This window comes from Tympanuchus pallidicinctus, unplaced genomic scaffold (genome assembly GCF_026119805.1).
Source record: "Tympanuchus pallidicinctus isolate F22 unplaced genomic scaffold, pur_lepc_1.0 scaffold33, whole genome shotgun sequence".
Taxonomy (NCBI): domain Eukaryota; kingdom Metazoa; phylum Chordata; class Aves; order Galliformes; family Phasianidae; genus Tympanuchus; species Tympanuchus pallidicinctus.
The window spans coordinates 455,372-478,827 of NW_026294751.1; the positions used below are offsets into that span (position 1 = coordinate 455,372).

At 56.9% G+C, this 23,456-nt stretch overlaps 1 protein-coding gene across 2 annotated transcripts; it reads left to right on the top strand.

Annotated features, from left to right (window-relative positions):
- The first annotated feature begins 823 nt into the window (after positions 1–823).
- RNF19B (ring finger protein 19B) lies at positions 824–22,442 on the top strand. Of its 2 annotated transcripts, none has more exons than XM_052698880.1 (10): positions 824–1,153; positions 12,970–13,650; positions 16,902–17,107; positions 18,819–18,960; positions 19,352–19,514; positions 19,842–19,956; positions 20,064–20,204; positions 20,535–20,742; positions 21,357–21,488; positions 21,686–22,442. In XM_052698880.1, the coding sequence occupies exons 1-10, from the start codon at positions 966–968 to the stop codon at positions 22,170–22,172; spliced, it is 2,463 nt and encodes an 820-aa protein (XP_052554840.1). In that variant the 5' UTR covers positions 824–965; the 3' UTR covers positions 22,173–22,442. The 2 variants fall into 2 exon arrangements, with proteins under 2 accessions (XP_052554840.1, XP_052554839.1); XM_052698879.1 differs by having other exon boundaries at positions 825–1,153; positions 18,816–18,960.
- Positions 22,443–23,456: the final 1,014 nt, after the last annotated feature.

The following is a 23,456-nucleotide window of genomic DNA, read 5'->3' on the forward strand; positions in this document are numbered from 1 at the left end:
GGCTCTGTCCCCTGCAGTTGGATCTGTTCTGTGACCAGCCTCCATCACTGTGACCTTGAATGTTTTCCATAGCATGTGATGCTCTGCAGGTGCTGTAAATTCCTTCTGTTCAATGATTTCTCTCCAGCAAGCTGCTTATCAGGCACTCCTTTGAAAACTGTGTTCATATTTCATTTAGAAAATTATTCAGCAACTATAAAAGGGGAAAATTCCTATTTATAGCTCAAGAACTAGCATCAAATAGGACACTGAATTCTCACTGATAGAGGAAGTGACCTGTTCTCTAATGCAGCAATACTTCTGAAAAGAAACAGCATCTCGGCTGGGGGGAAGGGATCAAAAAGCCTTGGGCCATTTCTTTCCATTGAAGATGTGCCGCAGACCTTGAAATGTAGGATCTGGCCTTCTCCCTGCTGAACCCATCTGTGAATGATACTGCAGAAAACCCTTTCACTGCGGATCTGTGGTTAGCAGTAATGAGTCTGATGGCTCCTGACAGTCTGTTCTGGAGTCGACCTTAAGTTTCTGATCAATATCTGCTCTCCGACCTTCACCTGGAGCAAAGGAAGTCCCCGCAAAGCATGCATGCTGTGCACAAGAAGCACAAATCCCTGGCTTGGGTAGAGCTTGCGTGAGGGTGAGCGAGGCATCGCATTTGTAGAGCCCCAATGTAAAAAGCATGTGGGACTGAGGAACGGAGAACTGGCAATGCAAGGCAAGGTGGGAAGAGCGCAGGGCTGTGGAGGTGACCGTGCTTCATCTCAGCCCGCCGCCCTGACTGCAACTCCGCTCTGCTCTCCCTTCCCCCGGGTGCGGTGATTCCCCCAGGTCACGCTGCTGCTGCCGGCTTCTGCCTGCTGCCGTTCTCTGCCGTCTCCTTTATCCTTCCTGCGGTCTTCAGGCTCCTTAGCAAGAGCTGCAGTGGGCGATACCAAGCGAGGCCCCGAGAGGTGGAGGAGCAGAGGATGGGATTCCCCTCGTGTTGCTGTGGAAACCGTTGGAAGGGAAGCAGCAAAACCGGGGCTGGCAGGGAGCGCTGGGCGGCGTGCGGAGGCAGGGCTGAGCTGACATCACGAGGCGAGGCGGCGTGGGGAAGGGAGAGCGAGGGAGGCTGCGGAGGGGAGAGAGCTGCACCGAGTGGGTTCCGGGCAAGGTAAGAAGCCGGGGGAACTGGGCAGGGCGGTTCTACCAGCGCTGCAGGCTCAGCACCTGCCTCGGCAGCCTTCGGGCTGATGTGGGGGTGTTCCTGGCAGCGGCGGCTTTGCACAATGCTCTGAGCACCTGGCACAGCAGGGCTGGGCTCTTGGGACCCGGTCAGAGCTTGGATGCCCGATGCAAACTGCAAACGCGTCGCCCCAGGATGTCAGCGCGTGTCGCTCACTGCTGGGAAGAGCCGGGCACACCTAAACCTGCAGGAGTGTGCAGCAGCCCCAGTCCCTCTGGAGAAGGGGGCCAGAGTTCCCTCTTTGGATAAGAGTACAAACCTTTAAACCTTCAGCACAAGTTTGGAGACCCAGCCTCCCTGGGCTACATGGAGCTGATAGGAAGCTGTAAGCAGAGTTTGTGCGTTGGAGCCGAGCCCAGCAGTGTGCATTTGGGATGGGTATCCTAAGCTACACGTCACAAGACTTACCCAGCCTGTGCAGGAAGCAGTCATCCTGGGGAAGGCAGCCTGGTACAGATTTATTGCTGGGAGTTCTCCAGATGTGAATCCTGCGAATCTGCAGACCTTGGAGGCAGAAAACAAAGCCCTTGAAACATTTTGCATGTCATGTTGTCCTTTAGTGTAACGGTTGCAAAAAGGGGATCCAATTTGTTAGCAGAGAGAACAAGGAGCGATGGTCACTTCTGTGTCCTGCAGCATCCTAGTGGAACCCATGTATTCAGCTGGCCCAGGGGGAATTTCATCTCCTTCTACTCCAAAAGCTGGGCTTGTTCATTAATGCTGGAACAGCTGGTGCTGTAACAGCTCCGATTCCGTGGCAGAGGGGTGAATGGACTTCACAGCAACAAAGAGGACGGGCTGGGCACTCCTCTGCCCATTGAGACCCACAGTGTGTATCCGACTGAGCAAAAAACTTCTAGGGTTAAAGCCCATTGCTGGCAAGCCCTGCAGGTATCACAAACCATTACTGGGGAGGAGAGAGAAGAGGCACAGAACAGAACTTCAGGTGGAGCTGAAGAAACTTTTTTTTTTTTTTTTTAACATCAAAGAACACGAGGAGCCGATGCCTCTGTCACAACCATTCTGTTGGAAAAAGTTTCATGTTTCCTACGTTTGTGGAATCACAAAACGTCACTTAAGGAGCTGGGGAGAGCAGTGGGGCCATGGAGCAGTCAGGAAAGCCCAAGCATACCTAAGAAAGCAGACTTGTAGCAGAAATATACCTTAATTAGGGAAGGCTATTGCTGCAAGACGCGTGATCTTCCCGCACACAGATGCTGGCTCTATACGGAGCACTTGGGAGCGGCCCAGCTTGGCCATACTGTGGTAACTCTGCAAAAAGCAACAGCTTGTGCTGCTGCGTGGGACTTCTGCAGCAGTGCTGTGCTGGAGGCCCCCCCACAGCGGCTTTTAGCAGAGGGGAGGCTGAGGAGAGGTGGCAGCGCTGTCACCCAGGTGGCTGCGCAGTCAGCTGTGCTGCGTGCCTCTGACGTGGGCACAGAGGGGGGAGAGGCTCTGGCAGCAGCTCCTGCCAGCTTGCAGAGCTGCACGGAGCAGCTGGGGTGGGAGGGAGGCCCCAAGAGCTCCCAAATGGGACTCTGCCTGTGCTGGCTGCAGCTCGGGAAGGGTTAACTCTGCTTTTCTGCAGTTCCAGTCCCTGAGGCAGCTGCTGGCCATGCGGAACTGCACACACAGCTCGGGCTGCTTCTAGGTTGTGTTTCATCTTGATTTTTTCAAGGATATTCAAAATGTAGCAGGGCAACAGTGCCAGAACCTCCTACAAGCAGAAAGCCCCAGTCGCCCCTCCAAGTCCTTGACCTTCCCCACTGTTCCTTTTGTTCACCCTATAACTTGCCTACGCTGCAGAGGGGATGATCATGTGAACATTACACAGCCCGGCATCTGCGCATCAGCTGAAGCAGCTGAGTGTCCCCAGCGAGCCCTGAGTGCCTTCACGCCATCTCTCTTCCACAGCTGTGCTGTATTTCGTGGGTGTTTGTCCCTGCTGTGGGCTGTCACTGCTCGGCACGAGGGCTGTTTGTGGCACTTCTTGTGGTCTTTGCGAGGGAGGTAGAAGGGCAGATATTTCCACCTCCCCGGAATGCAATGGGTGATGCGCTGGGAACTTGTGCTCTGCTGGCTGTTGGCACCCAGCCCGCAACAAACGCCCTCTGAGAAATAGGGCTGTGGACCTGCAAGGCTCTGCAGAGGGCTGGGGCACCATGGGGAGCTGCCCTTGTGCCAGGGTCCAACAAGGGCCCTGGGAGCTGAGCCAGGTCCTGCTGGACATTCTAATCCTTCCTGTTCCAGTCTCTCTTGGCCACGACTCCGCTGCAGAGAATGTTTCCCAGTTCCTTTGGCAGAGGCACACACAGGCGTCTGCCCAGTTTGCCTTCACCCTTCCCCGGTGCCTGTGAGTGCAGCAGGGCAGTTGTGCACCCAGGAGTGCAGGTCAATGCGTTCCCAGTGCTGCCCTGGGGTCCCCTCTGTCATCTCCCCAAACCTAGGCTGGAATTTCCCTCTGCTGAGGCTCCCATTTGTTTAATAGCTGAGGTTACTTGAGTAATCAATAGTTCCCTGTTCCTTAATGGAAATATTATCCCTTTAGCTAAACCAGCATTTCTAACTAAACCTGGCCTTCACTGTCATCTCTGGGGGAAAATTTAGGCGCGCTCTTACCCAACTTACTTACATAGGACTTCGCTCCTTTTTTAGCTACTGCCAGCCTCTTTTTTTTTGTTTTTTGAAACTATCTGGGAAAGGCTGGAAGCACACGGAGGAGCTGCCGAAGTCATCTGACTCCTGTCAGTCTCAGCCCCTCTTGGTTCTGCTCCATGAGCTCATTCTCTCTGCTTGCTTCTTCAAAGAAGGTGATGAGGACGGAGTCAATGGGATTCATGTGGCCAAGCGCACTGCTGACATAAATCCCAGCCCACAGGCTCCAGAACTTGGCTGAGCTGCTACCAAGAGAAGAAAAGCTTCCTGTCATACAGCAGGCCCAGTGCAGGGCAAGACCAGGGCTGCAAGACAAGGTGCCCATAGCAAGGCTCCACGACTGTGAGCAGCACTTCCTCACAAACACTCAAAGGCATCAGCTCCCTGGAGCTGGATTTCCACTGGCTCCGTCCCAGGTGGTGAATGGCTGGGCAGCAGTTCTGGGCTCCTCTGACTGAAGGAGATCTCCGTTAGTTCTGCCCCTGGGACAACAGAAACACCCTCACTGAGTACTGCCAGCATCTCTTCTCGCTTCCAGTATTTCCAAACCAAACAAGATCACAAAGAGACTCAAGAGAAACCCGCTTCCCCTCTTCACAGGAATCCTCTTTCTGCCTCACGTCTGCCTTCGTTGCCATCTCTCGCACGCCAAATGCAGGAGCAAACACTGGGCTTTGGCAGGGCTCAAAGCCTTGGCTGCTCAGGCGGGAAAGAGGCGTTCCTGGTCCACAGCCCAGAGACAGGGTTCTGCTCCCCGTCCACTGCCACGTTCTCCAGCTGCAGTTTTGGTGCTCATCCCATGCTGAGAGCACTGATCCTGCATGTTGGGACTGGGCAGCACCCCTGGGTGCTGGTTGTGAAGCCAGGGGAAGCAGGTCAGAACAGCTGGGGCAGAAAGCAGAGCTATGTGAACCCTGCACGCTGCTGCGGCCGAGCTGCGCATCCCAGCAGGAAGCCCAGGAGTCAGCACTGCCCTGAGAGGCTTTTCCCCAAATATGCCTGACTGCGGGAGGCAGGGAAATGCAAAGGGAGGCTGTGTAAAGCCAGAATGCCTCTGGTTTGTGAAAATAGGGCTGTTTTTGCCAACAGTTGCCCTGGGTTGGCCCTGCCTTCCCACCAGGTGCTCCATCACTGCCTCAGGCCGTGACTCGGCATTTACTCTACACTGCTGCAGCTTCCCCGTCCTCTGCTCATCTTGTTCTGCTCCAGGGCCACAGCAGAGGATGGTACACAGGACTGTTGGAAGAACAGTTCCAGTCTGAGCCAGGCCAAGGGCAGGGGCCTGGCAGCCAAGTATCAGGCTGAGAGACGATCACATCTGAGACAAGAGAACTTTGAGCCAGTTTTCAGCCAGGAGCTCATACATTTCCCACCTGGTCAGTGTTGGTGCAGCCCTCTGGAAAATGACACACATTTTCCTTGCTGCTGGGCCAGAGGTCTGGCAGCACCACGCTGCTCTCCCCATCCTGGCTGCTGGAGGGACCAGAATCACTCCTTTCCCCTTTTCACAGCTGTTGCTGGTTATGAAAATGGGAACATTCCCCAGCCAGTTCTCAGCAGGAACTGCCCCTTCCAGGGCTGACCGCACGGGCTGCTTCTTCCTCTTCCCTCCTGCTGTCACAGGTCTGGGTACGTTCCAGTCCTGGTGAAGCACTGCCCTTCCTAGCTCCCCTTCCTCACACAGCACATGAGAGGCCCATGGCTCTGGCCTGTGAAGAGGGGGGATGTTTATTTTTTTGCCCCAGATCTAGAAAATTCTTGAGCCAATTATCCTCCCAAAATACTGGGAAAGAAATAAGAAGCCCTGGGATCTTGCTGGAGGGATTTACTCCGCAAGCTGTCAGACTGCAAGGAAAGTGTTCCTGACTCCAGCTACCATCCCAACAGCACACGAGGAAGATCACACCTAGCGGAAGAGCAGAGGGACGCCGTCATGGCATCTCACAAGGCAGTCGTTATTTCTTGTCACGTCAGACCCAGAGCCCACGCAATTGCCTGTGGTACAGAGCTCAGGGAAGGCAGGAAGGAGACAGCAGGAGTCACTGCTGCTGGGAGCTGTGGGGATCCAAAGCTCGGCCAGATTCACAAAGGGCCGCCCTGCCCAGCAAGCTGAGCGTTTCTGGGAAATCCCAAACGGTGCAGCTGAGCTGATTCAGAAAGCAATTGTCTGCTAGTGCCAAGGTCAGGCTGAGCAACTCCTTCCCTCCGTCTTCCACTTCTGCTGGGTGAAGCAGGAAGCTGAAAACTCCCAGCCTGCTTCTGGGACCCCGGTATGCGACAGCAAGCAGCTGGGCAGCAAATACATGTCAGCACCAAACCCCACTGTGCTCAGTTCCCTTCTTGACTCCCAGCGGCACAGAGACAAAATTTCCTCACTCTTCATTTCACATCTCAGGGAAAATTTCTGCCACTGGTGTTGACTTAAATGAAAAGTTGGTAAATTCAGAAGGAAATGCGGCTTCATTAAGTCAGATGCTAACCTTTGGAACTGCTTTGAGAATTCTTGAGTTAAGTACAATAACTGGTTTGGAAAGATCCTGGTGGTTTTGTAACCTTTAATAGCATCTGTACTTCTGCACCCAGACAAGGGTCATCAGACTGCTCCAAGATGTGATAAGATCTCCACAGAGAAACCAGGGAAGAATTCTCTTCCTGTCTTTCCTCATCCTGTTGTGATTGCCACTGCTCAGCTTCCATAAAGCAAAGGAATTACCCAAGCCCAGCGTGGCACGGCCTGGTGTACGGAGTACAGCAAGGGGCCTGTTCCCCCGAATCTGACTTCAGTATGAAAATCAGCTCTACGGTGGCACTTCTGGAGGTGGTGAATGCTTTGGGAGCATTGCCTCTGAGCACTGCTGAAGGGGCTCCACATAAGGACTGCTTTTGCTGACGGCAGTTGTGTTCTTGTCATCGGAAGTCACCCACAAACTTTTCTCTTCCCAGATGTCATCTGGTGCTTTGTGGCATCAGGGCTAAAACTCCTTTGAAGCCAAGCAGCCCCAGAGACAAACCCCTGCCACCACCTGCCTGTGACAGCAGGTCCCTGGCACTCAATTCGCTGGGCCTTCTCCCATTAGCAGGTCACTGAAAGCTCTGGATTATACCCAGGCAGCATGGACACTGTAATATGCAAGCCCTGAAACTGCAGCGCCTGCTCCACTACACAGCAAAATAGGTCGTGCATCAGCAAATGAAAAAGGACAGATGGTGTCTGCTAATACAGCTTAGTTTATGGCCTGCAGGATTAACTCACTAGCTGTCATGCCTGCAGAAGATAGGAAGTGGGTGGGTTGGGTGGAGGAAACACAGTGTGCCCAACCCTACCTGTCTGCAAGGTGCACAAGCTGGAAAGGATGTCAGAGATGCTGTGAGGTTTTAAGGTGCTGCCGAAGGACGGCCAGCATCGCATCTCTTCTGGGGCACCAAAGCTACTGCCTCACACCAAGCTCTTCTATCCAGCTCCAGCTCCCACACTACTACTGCAAAGGTCAGCTCTGTAAAAAGATGCTGAGCCATGCAGGCATCCCCAGCAGAGACAGGGACACCACCTCTGTGCACCAACAACTGCTCTGCAGGAGAGAAGCCACGCTTCCTGCCCTGTGCCACCTAGGGGACAGCCTCCAGTTCAGCCTTTTGAACTCCCGAGCAGCCATGTGTCTGCAGGAGTGAGACAGAAAGCTGAGGCAGAAGCTTCAGGTCTTTTCAATGCTTTCTATGTGACACACTGTTCTCCTTTCCTGGAAATCAGGCCAGTGCCTCACTCTGCACTCATTGCAGAAGACAAGCTCTGTGCCAGCATGTCACTTCTCTGCATCTGCTGTCTGAGGGCAAAACGAACCCTTCCCCACTTCCCCACAAATGGTCCTCCTGAAGGTTTCACCTCGATCTTTGCTATCCCTGCTGTGGCCAGGTTTGTTCAAACCCTGCAAGGTGCTGAGCTCTCCAAAACATCGCTGTCATCACAAGCAGAGGCTCCTGAGGCAGCGCTGGGCTCCAGCCTCGCTGTGTCTCTTGCTCTCCCCGAGTGTCAGACAGGTGGCTGCCAGAGGTGTTTGTCACCCCCACTGTCTCTTAACCACAGCTAGCTGTCACAGGCACTGGGGGTTTTCTCCAGTGACTAATTTGCCTGTGTTTATGCCAACACCAAACACGTAATTGTCTGCTTAACAGCTCGGGTGAGGAGGGAGTATGGCTGCCTCTTTGTATCGTAGGGATCAAACCAGCACTCCTGATGGTAGCACCCTGCTGGCTAAACCTTCTCAGATACAAATCCTGTGTCATTAGGGACGGCTGGTCACCAGGAAGAGTGAATTGAGAGCAGTGATCTCACTTTTATCACCAAAGCTGTACAGAGAGTGTGCAGGACAGCCGATACATAAGCAAATCAGAACAGCCTGTGCTTTTATAACAAAAGGAAATGCTTCTGTGGAGGTGAAAAGCGTATCAGATTACTATTATAAGCACTTGCTTAATGCTCCCTACCTTCACGTCATCACTGAAGCAGACAGCATTTATCTCTACGTCCTTGCTCGGGGTCTCCTTTTGGCACGCGTGTATCCGCAGCAGGGCCAGGCCCATGGCCCATCTGGCTGAGACCTGGGGAGACAGGATGCTGAGCCACATGGGCACTGAACCCCCAAGTTGTTCCCCCTCAGATCTCCCCACCTCCCACCTCTTTTGTCAGCTGCTGACAAGCCTTGCCATGTGCGTAGGTGGCTCCCAAGCTTACAAGATGATTCCCCGCAACCCCCAGCCCTCCTCATAAGCGTTCAGGATTTCGAGGAGGGGGAGCACAGCATTCCTCCATCTGCAAGCCTGCTCTGCAGGAGATGTGCGATGCTTTCACAGTGCTCCATGTGGCAACTCCCTCCCGGGATTTCACATGACAGCATCTTCCATGGAAAGTCACAGCAGGGAGTGGAAGATTGTCTGCAGTATGTGTGGGTGTTACGGGAGAGCAGAGTGGGATGAGGAGATGGAGGGGAGAGGGGATGCAACCACAGAGCAAACCAGAATCCGATGGAAAGAGCCTTGAATTCCTGAGCCCAAGGCTCCCTTCTCCTGTCTTTTGCTCTTCATTTAAAAGAATGCCAGTCCCTGTCAGTCCTGCAGAGAAAAAGGGAATCAAGCAGAATCATCTTTGTTCCCTGAACACGTCTCATGGGACCGCAGGAGGCAAACAGGACACGAACTAACGAGATCAGTCCAGAGAGTTGGCACAGTGGGGAGAGCCCTCCCCAGTCACTGTTGTCTTCCCTGGAGAGAAATAAACGTCTGCTAATGGCATCTCCATCTGAGAAATGATCAGAGTGCACTGTCATTACAAACCAGCGGTTCCCCAGGGCTGCACAGAAAATGACCCCAGTGAACTTCAGCTCTCGGATACACAGCTGCTACCTCACGTATACAAAGGATCCCTCGCTGCTCATCTCAGAGCTCTCAGGGTGAGAACCTCTCGCAGCCCACAGCTGCCAATCCTGCTCTGCTGGGACGCTTGGAGGAACGCCGGAGGCCCACACGCTCCTGAGCAATGGGGCAAGCAGCCAAGATGGGGTCAACACTGAGCTTAAAACTCCGCTTGTGCTGCATGGTCCGACTCCCTCACACCTCTTTCTTGACTCTGAGCCTCTCAGGGTTGTCTGCATGGTGCACCTCATTGCACCTATAACCCTTCAGGAGCCCTGGCTGTGCCACCAAAGCAGGGCCAAAGGTCTCAGCCTGCCCAGAAACCAGAGCTGAGTCATTCCAGAGTGTTCCTGCTCAGCAACAAGGAAGAACTCCGCAGTTTGAGCTCCTGGTGTAAAGCCACTCCCCTCCTGTCCCACTTCACCCCAGATGTGGCCATTTTGGAGGGCAGCAACATGAGCTGGATTTCCTCTGAACTCCATCTGCTCTGAAGCACAGTGGTGACCCACGAATAACTGCATGTTTGTTTGGGGGAAGAGGGAGAAACCCTGAGAACCTGTGTACTTCCAGGGACGTTTGAGGGAGGGACTCACAATCAGTGCCAAAACGACCAGGAGGTTTCGGGCAGATTGAACTCTGTCTGTCCTGCAGACCAGTGACAGGAGGAGATTCCCCAGATATCTGAGTAACCAGGAAAGGGGGGAGGGGGCAGGCGAAGGGGACACGGTAGAAGTGGGAGTATCTGTTTCCTCAGCAGCAAACCAAAGCTGGTGCTCGTCTGCCAGGGCCCCACAGCGGCAGCATTCCCAGCCACAGCACAGCCCTGCCCTCCATGCAAATACTCCCAGTGTGAGAGCAGTTTCACAAGCCCTTCTCGGCAGCCAGCCTCTGCTTTCACTCTCTGAATTACAGAGGGGAGTTTTCATTACATCACCAGGGTTCTTCCTCCCCGAAGCCTGTGTCAGAGCAGCCACTTTCCTCCGTAGGGACTTTCAGGGTGCGGGCAGCCGAGGCAGCTCCTGGAAGGCAGCCCTGTGCCCCTGAGGTGGGCTCCATGCACATCAGCTCCCGTCGCCCCAGCCGGGCAGAGCAGCGCCCATTGGCAGCAACCGGTGCTGAGCCGCAGCGTTCCCTGTGCTGCTGGGAGCCTCCCTGGGAGATCCAGCATTTCAGGCAGCTGTGAAAGCTGCCCGTGACAAATCCTCTGCTCTGACTGAAGCAGCAGCATTCCAGCTTTCTGCCAGCGTAAGCAGGAGCAGATTTGCCTATCGGGGCTGAGTTTCGTTCTCTGAAGCGTTTGAATTCTCTTTTTTTTGTTTTGTTTGTTTGTTCATATTTGAAAATGTCCCTGAGTTAAACAGTCAGGCTTGTGCCAGCTTCCCCACACCCAGGTCACAGCTAACCTCACCTCCCTCCCAGTCCGATGCCGTTCCCATCATTTCCTCTCCCAGCAGCCTTCTTCCGTGTGCTCTCTGTCCCAGCCCCGCACGCCGTGTTTTGATTTAAATCTCAATTTGAATCAAAACAAACCACCGGCTTCAAACTGCTCCCTGCTGAGGAACGTGCTCCTGGCCAGGGCTGTGGAAACTCCACACTGGAGCATCTCAGCCACACAGAACTTGTTTTCAGGCAGCTGGTACATCCAGACCGTGGCAGTTAGAAGCCCACATCCACCAGAATGCTAAAAGCACTGAATCCTCTCAGCAGTGTGAGGACTGGCAAAAGATCTGCACAGCACAAGAGCAGGGGTGGCAGAGGACGATGCTAAAGTCAGCACGAGCCCCTCCGATCTCCCCCTCCACCTCCCAGCCCCACTTGTATCACAATACTTCACATGAGTGAGTGAGGAATAATTTCTGCCCTGTCAGCACATCACGAGCTGATGCCTTTCCCAGGGACTCCAGATGGTTTTGCTCTCTGTGGCTGCATTACTGGTAATTCAGGCCCGCCTCACATGAGCTTTAGAGATGAAACCTTCCCACAATTAGTTACAGTGTGCTCTTGTGCTGCAGTGGACGCAGGGCTGAGCTGTCAGTGCTGTCTGGGAGCCCCATCCCACACACAGGCCCTGCCCAGGTTTCTCTATTTTGGTCAGCAGTGTGATTTTTCAAGTGAAATCATCAGACCAAGACAATCTCAGCTGCAGATGGGTAGTGACAGCCATTTGGAGGCATCTCATACCCAACCCATCTCAGCTAGGAACAGCTGATTTCAACATCATCTGGATTTACACTGATGTAACACCTCTTCTCTCCTTTTCCAGCCTTCCTTTCCCACCAGTGCAAGGGGAGAGGATCCTTTCACACATCAGGGCTCTGCATCAGAAGCATCCCAGCATCGCCATTCCTCCACACGAGGTGGTAACAGGAGTTGGCAGCACAGCAGGGATGGAGCTCAGTAACTCACATTGCTTCGGGGCAAAGCGCTTCCAGGCCCCCCTATGATGTCACCGGCCTCTTTTGGAGAACTGCTTTGCTCTCTTGCTGAATTAGCTTGCTAGTAACAGGGTTCTCAATCCCCATTTAGCAGAGTTTAACACCGAGGCCAATCCCAAGCATGGTCCAAAGCTTGCAGCTGGGCCAAAGGCACATGCATTGCAGCTGGAACAGCAGAGCGTAGCAGAGGTGAGGGAGAGCTGACAGACAGGCTCTGGGGAATGACTTGGATGCAGCAGGCAGAACTACAAGGGAGGGCGTATGGCAGGCACAGAACTAACAAAAACATCACAGAAAGAAAGAGGAGAGCTGACGGGGTAGTAGGAGGGAAGGAAGCTTCACGTGTGCGCTCATGCAGGTGATTTATTCCCTCTGTGCCTACATTCATCCTTCTATCAAGAAGAGAAGCGCCACTGTTATCTCTGCTGCACAGAAAGGCTCAGGCTCTGAGCCTTGCAGCACAGCACAGCACCCAGGTGCCTCCAGCAGCGCGGGCTGGGCTCGCTCAGCCTCGTTCTGCCGCCAGGAGCAATGAAAGGCAGGGAGGGAGCGCAAACCGTGATAACTGTGCGCAAATGGACTTTGCTGAGAGAAGCGGCGAGCGAGCGCTGAAGCCGCACTCGCCTCGTCACAGAACGACTGCAGAGCGCCCGGTGCGAAGCAGGCAGCCTGCAGGGAAAGCGGCCGTTCTGTGCCGGTTCAACACACGCTGCAGACCTCCGTGCTTCACCTCCCACTGCAACCACAGGCAGCGCCCAGCTGGGCTATTCGTTGGTCCCTGCGGGCTCACAGGAGCCCCGCGTTGGGGAACGCAGAGCCCGGCGCGGCCGTCAAGGCGGCGGGAGGCGCGGAGCGGCTCTGCGGGCTGCGATCCTTCGTCCGGACCCTCAGCACCGCAGCTCGGCCTCACCGCCCGCCCAGGCAGCCCGCGGTCACGGAAGCTCCAGCCGGACCCCAGAGCTCCATCGATGGCGCAGGAAGAGCACCGGGCCGGTGCCGGTAACGGCGGGGCTCCAGAACCGCCGGCAGCAGCGCACACACCGCCACCCCGCACCTCCAGCCCGCGCTCCTCGCACCCCTCAGGGCGCTGCCCGCAACTAAAATGGCGGCGGCGGCTTCGCCTCGTGATTGGCGGGGCGGGTGGGGGGCGGGGCGAACCACGGGGGGGGACGCGGCTCGGTGGGCGGGGCGGGGCCTGGCGGGGCGGGGCGCGGCGCGCTCACGGCTCCGGTGCCGCTGTCGTTGCAGCGCCCATCGGGACGCGGTGTCCGGCGCCCGGCGCTCCCGGATCGCCCGCGGCTCGTCGATACCGTCGCCTGGCAACCGCCGCCCCGTCGCCATGGGCTCCGAGCGGGACTCCGAATCGCCGCGCTCCTCCTCCATCCACTCGGCCGCCGCCAAGTGCCCGAAGCCCGGCCGCCGCCGCCGCCTCTCCTTCCAGAGCGTCTTCTCCGCCGCCGCCGCCTCCGCCGCTGGCGGCCGCCGCCGTGCTAAAGCCGATCCGCCGCCAGCCGCCCCGCCGCCGCCTCCCGCCGCTCCCCCGGCCCCACCGCCCCCTCCGCCGCCCCCTCCGCCGCCGCCCCCCGAGGAGGCTCCGGCGGCGGCGGCGGCGGCGGCGGAGGGGAGCGGCGAAGAGGAGCTGGAGTGCCCGCTGTGCCTGGTGCGGCAGCCGGCCGAGAACGCGCCGCGCCTGCTGTCGTGTCCGCACCGCTCGTGCGGGGCCTGCCTGCGGCAGTACCTGCGGATCGAGATCACCGAGTCCCGCGTCAACATCTGCTGCCCCGAGTGCAGCGAGCGCCTCAACCCCGCCGACATCCGCCGGCTGCTCCGCGACTCCCCGCACCTCGTGGCCAAATACGAGGAGTTCATGCTGCGCCGCTGCCTCGCTGCGGACCCCGACTGCCGCTGGTGCCCGGCGCCCGACTGCGGGTGAGTGCGGGGAGGGGACGCGGCCCCGTGGGGGACCGCTTCTGGGACGGCTCGGGACGGGTGCCCTGTTCCTATACGGGCTGCTGCTGCGACAGCTCGGGGGGGGTCCCCCGTCCCTTCCCAACCCGAGGCCCGGCACAGCCTGCAGCAATGGGACCTGCTGCCCTGGTTGGGTGCCGGCTCCCCAGGCAGCTCTGGCCCCGTGCTGTGCTGTCACTAACGCACATTTCTGTTCATGCAGATTGCTGTGGAAAGCCCTCATTGCAGGCTCTCTTTGCATGGCAGGCAGCGGCCCGTGCAGGGGAGCTGATAGGCCTGGGGTACCAATATATCACACCAGGATCTGGCCTTGAGAACTGTAGAAATGCAGACTAGGGGGGACCTCGTAGCGGAACTTGGAAGGGGCTTTAGTTGAGCTAGCATTTCCTTCATATAAAAGAAAGCTTGCTTTTTCTGCACAAATGGGAAGCACAGAATTTCCCCTCCGCGTGTATTGCAGCAGCGTGTGCACAGGGGCACGCTGCACCTTCCTGGGGAGGGAGGAGCTGTAAACGGTCCCTATTTCCCAGCAAGGATGCCTGCATGGCACAGAGCAGTGATGTTGACTCATTATCCGTTGCCCAAGTGAGAAAATATCTGTCTGTCCAGAAGTCAGCCCGCCCAGCCTGGGTGACTGCACTTATCAGTGCGCTGCTTTCATTTTCTCTTCTCTTTTCCTTTGAACGAACTCTGCTGGGTTTCTATTTACGCTTAAGGCAAAGCTGCCCGGAAAAGGCCTTTGTTCAGGGAACTCAGAGAAGTGCTGCAAAGTTCAGCCAGGATGCCGTAAGAGGTGCAGCTCCAGGCAGTGTGAACATGAAAGGAAAGTCTGACCTGGCAGCGGGGGATGGAAAGCGTGGTGGGAGGGCTGTGAAGATGTAATCACAGCGTTGTCTTCGCTGTCCCATGCAAACTGGTTAACCTGCCCCAGGTCCCCCGTTGCAGGTCCTCTGAGCAGCACTACACAAGGGCTGTTTCTTCAGAGAGCAGCCAGCAGCTGTGCTGGCATCTGCAGGAAACCCAGGCTCTGGGTGTTTGGTGATGTCGGGGCAGGGCAGGCCGTGCAGGCTGAGCATCAGGGGCTGCCCTCCCTCTCAGTGCTGGAGCAAACCTGGTGCTGTCATCTCTGTGAAGGGGCCCAGCTGCAGCCTGGCTGTGGGTTGGGGCAGATGGGTGTCACGCAGCTCGACCCGCAAGCCCCTTAGTGAGGGGAGCAGTGCTGGGCATCCTCCTCCAAACCGCTTTGGACGTGGGCTCTCTGCACTCAAACAAAGGCTGCTGGAATCAGCCCTCCGGCAGCAGGAGGAGTTAATCACTCGATCCGTTCTCCCCACCCAGCGCCTTCCCTTGTGCTTATGTAGAGTGGGCTATGAATTATTTACTGTGGGCTTTCCCTCCATAGTGGTGGCACTGCACCATGCCCAGCAGGAACGTGGCACACAGCGCTGCTGGGCAGGATGCTGCTGCTGGGAGCTGCACTGTGGGACGGTGGAAGCTGCCAGCCTGGTGCGCGGCGCAGCATCCTGTGCTGCACACCTACTGCAGTCTTTCGTAAACGGAAGAGCTGTGCTGTGCAGGAGGAGGAGGAGTGCCGACACAACACCGCGCGTGTTGCCATGGGAATGCTGGGCAGTGGATGCACCGTCACTCACACATAATTTTCTGTATTTGCAGCGTTTTCACCCCTCCCTGCTACAATCAGCCGGCTGTGGAGAACAACAGAACCTTTAAGCCCTCTGTGCTGTGTGGGCTGAGCAATGTGAATGGGGCTGAGCGTGCTGCGGGGCTCAGGCTTCCCAGGAGCAGAGCGTGGCCGTGGCTGTCTGGGCAGCCCTGGCTGCTGGGGTCTCAGAAAGGCACTCGGTGTCAGTTTCCCCTTTCACCTCCATTGGGCTGAGCCAAAAAGCGTCCATGTAACGGAGGGAGGTCAGGTGGGGGTGGATGTGTCGCTGCCGCATCCTGCGTGAGAGCTCCTTTCTCGCTGACCTTGACTTTGGAGCCGTTCTTCCTTTCTCTCATAGAGAAAGCTGTGTAGGTTTCAGGCTTGTGGGCTCGTTCTTGCTGTTTGTTGTTTCAGTTCCAGGAACGAAATGTAAACGTGGAGGATTTCATTTCTCATGGGAGTATGTAGAAAAACCCTAAATCTCTTACGAGGGGTCAACCCAGAGCGTGAAGCTGCTCCACGCACTGTGGGCTGCTCACAGGCGGTGCTGTGTGGTGGTGGCACAGTGAGGATGCTCAGCGGGATCCTCCCAAAGTCACACAGGAGGGCCCAGGGCCGTCGCCCCGCACCGCCCTCGTCCCACCTCCCCCAGGCCGGGCTGATGCAAACCCACCGCCGTGCCTCCAACCCCGCGCTCTGCCCAGCAGTGTTTCTTTGGCAATTATTTCGTACCCCAGCATGAAGAAGTTGCTCCAACTCCCACGGGATGTGAATCATTGTGGTATGACACATTCGGCGGTTCTCACGCTGCAGCCTCCGAGAAGAGGCAACACAACTTGAGCTGTACGAGCTCTAAATATAAAACCCTAAATGGGAGTTGTTCTCCTCTGACCGCTGACCAAAATGCTGAGGATGGTTGGCACCCTGTGCTGGAAGCCCTCAGCCCATGGGGTGGAGGTCAGCGCCGTGCAGTGTTCTGTGTGCAGCCTTCCTTGAGGAACACTGCGGTGCTGTCAGGAGGGGCTGATGCTCCAGCTCCCTGCCCTCATTCTATTGGTTTTACACCAGTTTGGGCTTAATCCAGAAGCAGGATCATTAGTGTCTGTGCAGTCCTGTGCAGGATCGTTGTGCCTGGCACAACTTCAGCCCTCCTAACCCCTCCGGCCATGCACCCACCCTCACACCTGGCTGTCCTACAGCTGCTGAGCTGCAGAAGGGAGCATCAGAGCCTGGATCAGCAGAGAGGGCAGGCAGGGTGAGCATCGATCAGGGGAAATCGACAGTGAGAGCTGCCAGTGCTTATCAAGGAGAGAACTCAATATTGCAAACTGTCTGTATAAAGGAAGCTGCCCCAACTAACCCAATTAGCAGCTCTTAATTTCAGGCCCTGCGCTGCGAGGCACAGGACTGGACAGCAGGAAGGTGTCAGAGCACAGGGTGGCTCAGCACCCTGCAGTGAGAGCCCCGCAGCGCCCAGGCAGCACCGACGGCCGCAGGGCCGTGCTGGGCACTGCTGCTGTTCTCTGACTCTCCACATCTTCCTCCCCAGCTATGCTGTTATTGCCTACGGCTGCGCCAGCTGCCCCAAGCTGACCTGTGAGCGGGACGGCTGCCAGACGGAGTTCTGCTACCACTGCAAGCAGATATGGCACCCCAACCAGACGTGCGACATGGCCCGGCAGCAGCGCGCCCAGACGCTCCGCGTGCGCACCAAGCACACGTCAGGGCTCAGCTACGGGCAGGAGTCCGGGCCAGGTAGGGCTTCATGGAGCTGGGGTCGGTGTGTGCTGCGAGGTGCAGGTAGGGCTGGGGCTGGGATGTGGTGGAAAGCACAGCAACGAGAGCAGAGCAGCAAGGTCCTGGGCTGCAGCAAGCGAGGACTTCACTCAAATGCAGCAGCCACAGAAACAAAGGAAAGAAGCTGCTTGCCTTCGGCAGGCCTCAGGGAGGCAGAGATCTCCAAAGAGATCCTCACCTCCACTGCCAACCCTTAAAGGAGGGCTGGGAAGGGCTGCATCCTGGGCCCTTCATCGCTCAGCAGCACTGCATGTACCTGAGCTGCCCTGGGTTGGCCCTGCCTTCCCACCAGGTGCTCCATCACTGCCTCAGGCCGTGACTCAGCATTTCCACTTCAGGGGCACAGCTCAGGGTCTCCAGCTGTGCAGCTGGGAGGCGTTGCCCAGAACAAATCTGGTGGGCTGCTATAGAAATCAGGATGCAAAATGGGACGGGAGAGGTGACGTGCTCGGGTCCTTCTTCCTCAGCTCTCCTCATCCGCCCCAGCAATGCTTGTGGCTGCTTTGATCTTGAATGCTTCTTACTGAGCTAGATGTTGAACAAATGGGTGCTTCTTACAGCTGCGAGTTCCATTTTGCAGAAAATGTAGTATTAATGCCTGTGCATGTTTGGGGAGGCTCCCATGAGGTGTTCATAATGTCAAGCACAGAAAACATGCCAACCCACAGCCTCCAGCACTGCCTGGTGGGGGCTGCTGTGTCCACAGAGCTTGTTAAAAATAGCTGTGGTGACTCTGGGAGTGGGCACTGAGGCCATTTCTCCCCATTCCTCCCTATCCCCAGACACAGCACACTGCAGTGCACGTCGTGTTGGTTCCTGTGCTCAGAGTGGGGCTGCCCAGAGGTGGCTCAGCCCCGTGCTGTGGTTGTAGGGCCCTGATGAGGGACAGTGTGGTTGCTGCGGTACAAAGCAGTGAATGCAAAGCAGTTCCTGAGCTTTTTCACCCTCTAAAGGAGATCCCAGCCAGGAGGAACTGAGCCACTGAACAGGAGATTCTTTGGTTTTTCCCACCCCATTCCTTCTGATTTGGGTGCAGTGATTAATGAGGTGTGAGCCAGGCTCTCAGCAGCTGGATCTCGTGTTGCTAAGGGTTGGAGGCTGCCAATCTGCACCGTAGCACAGACAGCCATTGCATAACCTGACCAGATGGTGCCCAAATGAAGGGGGAGGTGGAGGACCCCCACCCTGTCAGGGCACCACAGCACCCGGCTCTGCAGCCCCAGCCCCAACGGCTGCTCCCAAATGCCAGGGGAGAGGCCTCCATGCCTTGCTGCCCCAGTTGCTCTGCTGCTTCTGGCCCATGAATCACCTTTGTGAAGCAATTTAATAATGATTCTGACCTACCCTGTTGTCCTGGCTAGCACAGAGCAGGAATGAGTTGTTCCCAGCACTGAAGCATGCCCTGAAACACATCCCATCAAGGCCAGAGAGAGCTTTTACAAGGGCTGTTGCTTCCAGACCTTTCTATCCAAGCAAATCACTTTGGTGGGTGCTGTCTCATCGCTGTTGCCTTCTCAGAGTAAAGAAAAACCAAGGGCACAACCAACTGGTTGTACCCTCCCCACCCTCTGTGCTAGCAAAGGTGATCCAAAGCAAGGGCTCCGGGCGTAACAAGGAAACCCCCCGTGCTCACACACCTCCAACCCCCTGCCCTCTTCCCCCGCAGCAGACGACATCAAGCCGTGCCCGCGCTGCAGTGCCTACATCATCAAGATGAACGATGGGAGCTGCAACCACATGACGTGTGCGGTGTGCGGCTGTGAGTTCTGCTGGCTGTGCATGAAGGAGATCTCCGACCTGCACTACCTCAGGTGCTTTGCTTCCCGTCCTCGCGCCTCTCCAAGAATCCGTTGGCAAAACTCTCTTCTTTCTGACCCAAAGTTTTGGGCTTCCTTCCCACCTTGAGGTAGAGTGGAGGCTCTTCTGCCCCTCCTGATACGATGGCATTTGAGAGCTTTGTGGTGTGCTGGGTTATTGAACTCAGCGTGGCTGAGGTCAGAAGGGACCTTAAAGGCCGTGTCACTGAACACCAGTCCTGGTGGTGTGATAATCATCTCGAGGGCCAGATTAATCATAATGGGGGAGAAACCTTTTTTGTGTTGTTCACCTACTCCTTAAGCTCTGGGTTTGTTCCTGTGGAACTTGGCTTAGGGTTTCTCAGGGATTGCTCAAGTTTTAATGTCGTTTCTTCCTTCCATTAAGCCCATCTGGCTGTACATTTTGGGGCAAAAAGCCATGGAGTCGCAAGAAGAAGATTCTCTGGCAGCTGGGCACGCTGATCGGCGCTCCTGTAGGCATTTCCCTCATTGCTGGCATTGCCATTCCTGCTATGGTCATTGGCATCCCTGTCTATGTCGGGAGAAAGGTAAAGGTGGCAAAGCACGCGGTGGGAGCAGAGAGATCCAAGCTCGGGGCATTCTGTGTGCTCCAGGCATCTGAGCAGCAATTGGGCTCACAGGGAGGGTGGGTCTCTTTGTAGAACCCGAATTCGGTTGCATTTTCTAAGCCCTGTCTTATCTCCTGGGCTTTGTATGGGGAGAGGAGGCAGTGGCCGGCGGTTGAATCCCCTTGGATGTCACATTGTGCCCAAACCTTGAGCTGGGAGGAGGAGCCCTCTTGGCACACCCCATGGTGGGGGCTCATAGCGTCTCCCGGTGTCTGCGTTCTCACCCAGTGCCTGTCCTTCCCTCAGATCCACAGCAGGTATGAGGGGAAGAAAACCTCCAAGCACAAGAGGAATTTGGCCATTACTGGAGGGGTCACCTTGTCTGTCATCGCCTCTCCAGTCATCGCTGCTGTCAGCGTTGGTAAGCAGGCACTGCGTGGTTCCCTTCCAGCGTGAGCAGGGCTGGAAGTCCCAGCCCAGAGAGTCTGCCCAGCAGAGCTCGGCCTTCAGCTCCTCTTCACTCTGCAGGTATCGGGGTGCCCATCATGCTGGCTTACGTCTACGGCGTCGTGCCCATCTCGCTGTGCCGCGGCGGGGGCTGCGGGGTCAGCACTGCCAATGGGAAGGGCGTGAAGATCGAGTTTGATGAAGACGACGGACCGATCACAGGTAGTGTGATGGGGAGGGCGAAGCAGGACCCTCTCATTGCCTGTTGTGTTGAGGAGAGGGGGGCCTGCATAGCTCCCAGATCTGAACATAAGCTTACTTCAGTTTAACTAGGAGGAGATAGAATTTTAGAATCGTAGCGTGGCTTGGAAGGAACCTTAAATATCATCCAGTCCCAACCCCTGCTGTGGGCTGGCTGCCCATAGCTCAGGCTGCCCAGGGCCCATCCGTGGCCTTGGGCACCTCCAGGGATGGGGCACCCACCCTGGGCCAGGGCCTCACTGCCCTCTGAGTGAAGAATTTCCCTGACTCCCCGCTGTCCCTCCCCCACAGTGGCCGACGCCTGGCGAGCCCTGAAGAACCCCAGCATTGGTGAAAGCAGCATCGAGGGGCTGACCAGCGTGCTGAGCACCAGTGGGAGCCCCACAGATGGGCTCAGCGTCATGCAGAGCAACTACAGTGAGACAGCCAGCTTTGCAGCACTGTCGGGCGGCACACTGAGCGGCGGCGTGCTCTCAGGAGGCAAGGGGAAATACAGCAGGTGAATGGGGCAGGAGAAGGGGTTGGGGTTCCCAGGGCTGTGCTGGCCGAGCAGCTTCATGTAGGGCTCTGCTTTCCAAGTCGGGAGGTTGCACTACAGTTTTACACCGTGGTTTCCTTCTCAGCTTGGCTGCTGGGTAATTGGAGATGTGTTGATACGGCAGCCAAGACAGAGCCACGGCTCCATGCTGCTTCTGTGGAAAGCTGTTCTTCTCAGGAATTGCATGAGTCATGGATACAAACACTGTTTCAACTTTGACATGGAAAACAAAATAGGCTTACCTAAATGGAGCCAAAAATTAAACGAAACAAGGGGAGCCATTGGTGTCGAACACTGCTATGCCAAGCTGGGCCAGCACTGAGGCTTTTGCTGTCCATAGAACCATAGAGTGGTTTGGGTTGGAGGGGACCTTAACGACCATCCTGCTCCAGCCCCTGCATGGTCTGGGTGGCCCGCAGCAGCTCAGGCTGTGCAGGTCTCCATCCAGCCTGGCCTTGAACACCTCCAGGATGGGGCAGCCACATCCTTCATCCACCCCGTGGCACACAGGGACCGTTTGGTGCCCCCTGAGGACCACCTGGGGCATTTCTGAGCAGCCCTCTCCCTTCCCGCAGGCTGGAGGTGCAGGCAGACGTCCAGAAGGAGATTTTCCCCAAGGACTCCGTCAGCCTGGGGGCCATCAGCGACAACGCCAGCACGCGGGCCATGGCCGGTTCCATCATCAGCTCCTACAACCCGCAGGACAGGTGTGTGACGTGGGCATCCTGGAAATGCCTGCGCTGCGGTGGGTGGTGGGGTGCAGCAGGCTGCTCCCTGGTGGCTGCTGGCTGCGTTGGTGCTGCGCCGGCACAGGAGCGGAAGCACGAACCTCGTGCGCTGCGCTGCGGCGCCCATGGGTGCCCCAGCCTGCAGCCAAGTCACACAGGGGTGCTTCTTTGTGCAGGGAGTGCAATAACATGGAGATCCAGGTGGACATCGAGGCCAAACCGAGCCACTACCAGCTGGCCAGCGGCAGCAGCACGGAGGACTCGCTGCACGTCCACACCCAAATGGCAGAGAATGAGGAAGAGGAGGAGGAGGACGGAGAGGAGGAGGAGGAAGAGGAGGACGGGGAGCAGGAGCCGACGTGCAAACACCAAAGCTGTGAGCAAAAGGACTGCGTTGCCAGCAAAACCTGGGACATCACCCTGGCACAGCCTGAGAGCATACGGAGCGACCTGGAGAGCTCGGACAGCCAGTCTGACGACGTGCCCGACCTCACCTCGGACGACTGCGGCTCCCCCCGCTCCCGCAGCGCGGCCCCCTGCCCGCAGACCCCCAGCGCCAGAGGTGCTGAGAGCCCAAGTGCCCACCTGAGCCACTGTGCCCATGCTGAGGGCCGCAGGCTGGACGAGATGCTCACGCTGGAGTGCATCGAAGCCCGGGTGTGAGGTGCCCTCCTGCCCAAAGCTGCTGTCATCGCATCTGCCGGGGCAGGGCTGTGGCTGTGGCTTCTCCTTGCAGCCCCCACCTCGCCTCGGGGAGCTGCTGTTTCTTACGTGACAAAAAACGATAAAGGAAAACATGCCCCCCGCCCTCTTTTTGTTTTAATTTATTGGTTCAAGCTCTGTGAGGTGCGTACGAGTGTAAATATGTATGTGTGTCTGTACGTCTGCAACCGTCCTAAGGACTATTTGAATAAAGACTCTGGTTGTCCTTCACCTCGCATCCAGCCCATCCTTCAAGCAGATGCACGGCGCAGTCCTCCCCATGGTGCCTTTGGGGGTCTGTAAGCACCGCCACAGACCAGAGGGAAGGGGCACATCTCAGCCTGCAGCATCTCCTCGAGGAAGAGGGGCAGTGGTTTGCGTGCTGGGCTGCCCTGCACTGCCTTGTCCCCTCCAGCATGGTGCATCCCCAGGGTGTCCCTGCATTATGCAGCCGCAGTGCCCAGCCCCTCTCCTTCCCAGACCACCATGATCCCAGCAGCAACCAAAGGGTCTTCATCTTCCCCATCACCGGTCTCCACATCTTCATCACCAGAGCTCCCACCACGGCCCCATGCTCTGCTCTGCAGTGTTCTGCCCTCACCCCACACTACTCTGCTCCCACCTGCATTTCTATGAGTCGCCATCCCACTCCGTGCCCCCCTGAGGACCACCCAAAGCTCCCCATCTCCAGGTCTCCTTGCAGCCCTCTCCCACTGGCGCTGGGCTGTGTGAGCTCGCTGATCCCGGACAGCACAGAAACATCTCCAGCCCTGAGTGGGGCACAGGACCCGTCCCCATCCCAGTGCCCACCCCACAGCACAGCGCAGCCATGGAGCAGCACTGAGCGCCAGATGCTGCTCGCTGCTGGCCAGGACGTGAGTCCATCATTACTGCCCTGGTACTGCTGCAAGGAAGGTTGGATTCAGAGCTTACAGGAGAGCCTTTTCCCTCTGCTGACTGCACTGACACACACTTTATTTTGCAGGTATTAAAAGACCGAAAGCACAGCCCCTGCCCGTGGCCCCACGTACACTCTGGCTGTGGGGAGGGGGCTGGTGTGGCAGTGTCTGCATGCTGGGGGGTGCTGGGGTGGCCGCGAGCAACCGTGGTTCATCCCTTTGGCCGCGTCCCTGTGCCCATCAGAGGAGCAGCAGTGGCTCTGCCATGCTGCCCCGCACTCCTGGTGCTCTCCCCATGGGGACATGGAGGTGGGGATGGCAGGGACGAGTGGTGGTGGCAGGAGGG

Bases quoted from the DNA above. Each gene is read 5' to 3' on its own strand.
- RNF19B (XM_052698879.1), top strand. From the start codon at position 966: ATGGGATTCCCCTCGTGTTGCTGTGGAAACCGTTGGAAGGGAAGCAGC. The intron at 19,515-19,841 runs GTAAAGGTGGCA...TCCTTCCCTCAG, and splicing joins CTGTCTATGTCGGGAGAAAG to ATCCACAGCAGGTATGAGGG. The intron at 21,489-21,685 runs GTGTGTGACGTG...TTCTTTGTGCAG, and splicing joins TCCTACAACCCGCAGGACAG to GGAGTGCAATAACATGGAGA.